The following is a 5,572-nucleotide window of genomic DNA, read 5'->3' as shown; positions in this document are numbered from 1 at the left end:
CTCATGCCCAGAAACTGAGAGCAGCAACTGAGGCCATAGGACTTGCACCCCTTGGGGGATTCTGATCGGAGCACTTTGCTGTGTTACTCCCTTAACCTTTGAGCCACATGGGACATCACCAACCGTCTTCAGGCACGCTTGCACCACCAAGCGTGCAGTCACCAGCAATCGCACCTTCAGCGGTTTTACCCACCTCTGACCGCCTGCAAGGGAGCAGGGAAAGCGGATCTGATCTCAACCGTGTGATTAGAAGAGATGGTTAAGAGATGGATGTCATGAGGCCAGACTTCTCTCCCACCCTTCATTGCTGTCTGTGTATAAACCCCCCCTTATCGCTGAAAGGAGCAGTTTATTTGCCTGGTCTCCGTTCTCACACCCTTACCCCCCCCCCCCCCCCCACACACACACACACACACCCCCGACTGCAGTGGACGTGCTGGCACAGACCTGGCCACGCCACTCCTGTGCGGGCGCAGGAGCCGCCCCCCGCCCTGCCCACGAAGGGAAGGGGGGGCTGTGACACCGACACCGGGGCAGCCCTGGCCCGGCTGGGGTCCGCAGCATCCCCACCACAGAGCCCGGGACACCCACTTCTGCTGGATCCTGGGGGGTTACCGGGGGCGGAGGGTGCTGCGGGGAACTCTCCCGCCCTCCGCCCGAGCCGGGCGCCTTTTCTCACGGTGCCCGCGGGCTGCGCACGTCAGGGGGGAACCCGTCACGGCCGGGAGATCCCCGCCACGCCACGCACGTCCCCACCCGGCATGTTGAGGGGACGCGGGGGAGGGGGGGGCAACGCCGGCGCCGCTCGGTTCTGGCCGCTCCGCTCCGCAGCGGGCTCCGGGGGGGGGGCACGGCCCTCGCCCGGGCGGCGGGGCGCGGAGCGGGGCGGAGGGGCGCGGAGAGGACCGGGCTCCCTCCCTCAAGCTCCGCGCCCCCCCGACCCCGCCGGGCTCTCCGCGGGTGCCGCCGCGGCGCTGGGGCTACCGGGGCTGCTGGGCTGCGCCCCGGGGGGCGCCGGCTGCCGCCCCCTGACCGTGGCAGGTCTCGTCGAGCGGGTTATCCGGCACTCGGGCAGGACCCGCAGCCTCTCGACGGTGCTCTGAGCCGAGCTGGTGAGGCCCGGCCCGGCCCCGCCGCCCCGGGAGCGGCTGTCGGCGGGGCGGGGGGGGGGGGGGGGGGGGGGGAGCTGCTCTCGGTGCCTCTTTAGGTTTTTCTCCCCCATAGGAAAAACGCGTTCCTCCCCGTGACAATGAGCTGGGGAAGCCCGCTCGGAAGTGCCACACGTCGGGGATGCTGACCCCCCCCCCCCCCCAACGGCAAAGAATACGCCCCAAAAAAATTCCGGTAAGGGGGAACGGCGGCGGCGGGCGGAGGCAGGGCGGGCGGGGGGTACCGCGGACACCCGAGGGGTTGGGGGGCTGGGAGGGGGCTCCCCGGGTCACATCGCGTCCTTTCTCCCCCCTCAAGAAAGGGGAAAATACCCCCCGTCCCCTCAGAGACCCCAGCTGTGTCACCCCTCACGCTGCCGGGGTCCCCCACCCCGCTCGAGCTGGAGATAGGCAAAGAGGTTTTTATGCCTTTGGTGCTTTATCAACAGCTTCAGTTGAAGAAACTGGTAAGTTTTGGCCCCAAACAGGTGCACATGACAGAGGTATTGCATATGAAGCATTAGGTTGTTGTATTTTAAACACTGTATATAGTTACATAGGCTCAGATCACATTTATTAGTTATAATACGGGTATTGCAGTAGTATTTTGTCCAAATGACCAACAGGCAGACACCCCTTTGATTTTGTTGTGGCAGTCTCTGTGGAACAGAAACTTAGAAAACTGTGCATGTGACAGATAAGTTAAATTAATCAGTGTCGCTGCAAAGTACAGAAAGCAATCAGGAGAAAGAAATAAGAGCCATTATCTCTGAATCGGTAGTTAGGTAAGGGGAAAAGAACAGCAAATTGTTTTAGACAGATGTAATGTCAGAGGCAAAAAAAAATCATTATTAGTTTAGAGAAGAGCAGGAAGAGTTTCTTTAGACAGAAAAAGCAGATTGTAAAGTCGACAACACAGCAGCAGCAAACATTCTGCCTCTAGGAGACAGATGGAGACAAATGTTAACGTTTTGCTCTTAGGCTGTGATGGAGTGAGGAGCTTCCCCCAAGACCTCTGGAAGCTCCCCTGGAAGGGCAATGGGCAGTGAGGCCCTGCCTGCTTTAGGAAGCTTTAACCAGTCAGCCTTGCTTCTGAACTTGTATTGCAAGAGAGGGTTTGGGGACACTGAGTTTCTGTTAGAGAAGCAACTGTCCCGACCCCCGGGCATCTTCCGGGAAGTGTGTCTGCAGCAAACCTCTAACCCACACAGCTACGACCACAGCAGGTGTGAGGAAACACCTGCACTTCCGTACCAGCAAACAAAGATGTCTAGATGAGGCTTCTTGGGCTCTTGAGACATCTAGGAGTTCCTGAAAACTTCTTCAGTACCGAGTAAATTTGACGGGAACACCACCATTTTGCTAATGCTGTTATTCACAGTTTTAGGTATTGCAGAGTTTAGGAGTCTGAGAAAGCTGAAAACAAGACAAATACAACTTCTGGGTGTTGCTTATATATAAGCAAATAACCAGAGACAAAGTGGCCCTTAAATTCTGAATATTTGAAAGCTATTGAATTGCAGATGTAAATCTTAATCCCACTGTGAATTCACAGTGAGACTGTCTAACAGTGTTTTATGACCTCCTGCAAACTAACAAAGAAATTCTTTACTGTTTTAATTTGTAAGAGAGAAGAACTAACTCACCTGATACTGAAACTTTTGCAAGCCTGGAAAGAACCACTTTCCCCCTTTAACCAGCATATTGAACACCATCAAGAGCTACCTGATGACAGCCTTAGCAAAGCGAAGCAAATCAGCAATATGGTACATGAGCTGAAGACTGGAGTTGAGAAAGTAACAGAAAAGGCAAGCTTTTATTTATGCCAGTCATGTGGTGAGAGTGACTCTGTGGGAGCAACGTCTGCTCTCACTTGGGCTGTAGCCTTAATGCCAAGAGAGGCTCTGATCCAGCAATGCTGGACTTTGTTACAGACAGAGGAATTTTTCAGTCCAATGATGTGACTTAATTTATGGATTGGCAGATACCTAGATGACTTTAGATATGTCCATATGTGTAGAGCAGTAGTTTATTAATATGAAATATATGAAAGACACAAGTACAAAGACTAGAGCCATTTACAGTTTCATATATGAGCCAGTAATTACTTGGCTCTTCTAGGGCAGTAGAGGAGATGTGGGTAGACTGTGACAAACTTAATTATTGGTTTCAGTCTCATTTGGATTTACATTCTAAGTAATTCAAACATCACTGTTGTCTGCTGCCAAGAGCTCCTTCCTAAGGCAACAGTTTTATGCTGGGATAAGTTCTTCAAGACAACAGTGATATTGCTTAAGTCAGATGCCAGTCACAAAACAATTTCAAAACTCCATTCCAAATTCTGGCAGATCATATATAAATGAATGGATGTAATTTTTAATTATTTCCATTTCTGTCTTCTCATTACTAGCTAGAAGTCCTGATCTTTGTATTTCTTGTGCATTCATATCTAAACTTATTTGTAGTTTTGGCTGAACAAATGAGGGCTGCGTGTCCATCCTCTGAAATGGCTACACTGCCAAGATGTCTGTTTCACTAAAAAGTTCATAATGAACTAATATCTTGCACTTGTAGATCACCTTTCAGCTTTATGAACACAGGTGAGGAATACAAGCTTTAAAGTTATAAGCAGCTCATCACTAGAACAGGAGGAATTGCACCCTGCTCTAAAATGCAGCCCTGATTAGGGTGACTCAGAGTTAAAAATGAAAAGTCCATCTTCGATGTGCAGCCGCAGTTCTGTGTTAAAATGGCCTTAAAGTTCAGAGGTATTCAGCCTCAAAGCTTGACCTTTGCTTCATTCTGTGACTGAAGCAAACCATCAAACTCTAAACTACCTACACACTTCTGGTATATTTACCTGATTTTATCTCTCTAAAACACTTTTGAAGGAATTACTAGAAAGGAAAGCTTTGAAGTTTTGACCTCTCTGTACTATGGGCATACCACAAGGTAGAAATATAATTTAAAAAATGAAGCAAACAATGCAGATGCATTCCAATATTTTGCAACTGTAAGACACTAATTCTAAGCCTGGTTCTGTTGTGAAGATCCTACTCTGGGAGGTGGTAACTGTCTGCAGAGTTCACCAGGTTAAATAGCGCTGGGGAACGCTCAAGTAAAAACTTCCCTTCACAAAAGTCTTTAAAATAAATGGCTACAAAAATATCAAGACTGATTTGCTGTATTACTTCAAGAGGAAATAATGATTACCAATCAGGGGTTCCTCTACTTAGATGGGGTTATACCCTGCTACTCTTGCATTGCTAGTGTATCGGATCATTTCAGGCTAGTCTAAAGGTTGTATCAATACCATCATGATAAAAAGACAATGTTATTCTATGTAAGGAGCTTTACGTATATCTTCAGTAAGTATGTGAGAGGTCTGGAGTCAAACAGCCCAACATAGTGATGCCTCGGTTGACTTCTGCAACTAGTATTTTAAAGATCTGTTGTATGTGTAGTTAGGAGTTGTACTTTTTTTCCCATTTTCAATCCAGATGCAGTCAATGGGGATCATCAGCAATTCATTAAATGGAATGGCATCATGTGAAGCCACTGCCTTATCAATTAGTAATGAAGCAAACATGAGTGACTGTGACTTCATTCACTGTTTCAGGAGAGACCCCAATAAAGTACAAAGCTACTTAAAAATTCTTAAATGTAGGATTATGCCAGAAAATAGTTGTTGAGTTGTAATGTCTTGACAAGTAGTCTTCAGCAAGTTCTTTATAAACATGAAAAAAAAAATAGAATTTTAAAATTATCACATTTACAGTAATTTTAATAGGAATGTGGTCTTGAAATTCTTTGGCAGCTACTTGACACAGTTGACCTATGCAGATAAAATATTAAATAAAGCATCATGTGTGTATGTAAGTTAATGCACCAGATAAAAAGGAGTACTTTAGCAATATATAAATAAATATCCTTGCACATTACACTGTGACAGACTGAATTATGGCTTATTCACACAGTTTAGATATATTGATAGTTGCAAGTGAAATTCAGCTTTTTAAACTTTGGTACAAATACACATATATACTACCAATAAAGTGTATTTTTATGTAAAAAACCCCAAACAAATGAACAAACTTTCCCCCCCATTTCTACAAACATACATGCCTGCAGAATTTTACTCAACACTGAAGAGTGGTATTGCTGTCAATCAGTTCATGTAACTGTAGGGCCCACGGTAGACTTTTATGTTCACATCATGCTTCTTACTAATTTCCATGGGCCTTCACATGTCCCCCTGTAAGATCTAGTTCTTAGCACTTTTATTCATTTTGAATGCTCTTTTATAGCTGTAATGGCTTCGGTGATTTCAGCGGAAACTCCTGAAAAAAAAGTTTCTGTATGAAAGGTGAGTCAGAATTCTGGTCCAAATACCACTTCAGTCTGAGGGCTGGGCATGGCTCATG

At 47.2% G+C, this 5,572-nt stretch overlaps 1 protein-coding gene across 1 annotated transcript; it reads left to right on the top strand.

The window, feature by feature from the left end:
* Positions 1-557: 557 nt before the first annotated feature.
* LOC116963364 (prolactin-like) lies at positions 558-5,150 on the top strand. Its single transcript, XM_032999854.2, is given in 4 exon segments — positions 558-1,112; positions 1,225-1,344; positions 2,777-2,956; positions 4,649-5,150. Coding segments are annotated over 4 exon segments (843 nt in total). The 5' UTR covers positions 558-761; the 3' UTR covers positions 4,841-5,150.
* The last annotated feature ends 422 nt before the right edge of the window (positions 5,151-5,572 follow it).

This window comes from Tyto alba, unplaced genomic scaffold (genome assembly GCF_018691265.1).
Source record: "Tyto alba isolate M040663 unplaced genomic scaffold, T.alba_DEE_v4.0 Super-Scaffold_2, whole genome shotgun sequence".
In the NCBI taxonomy this organism is placed as follows: domain Eukaryota; kingdom Metazoa; phylum Chordata; class Aves; order Strigiformes; family Tytonidae; genus Tyto; species Tyto alba.
Note: the sequence above shows the minus strand (reverse complement) of the source record. Positions and strands in the feature narration are given on the sequence as shown.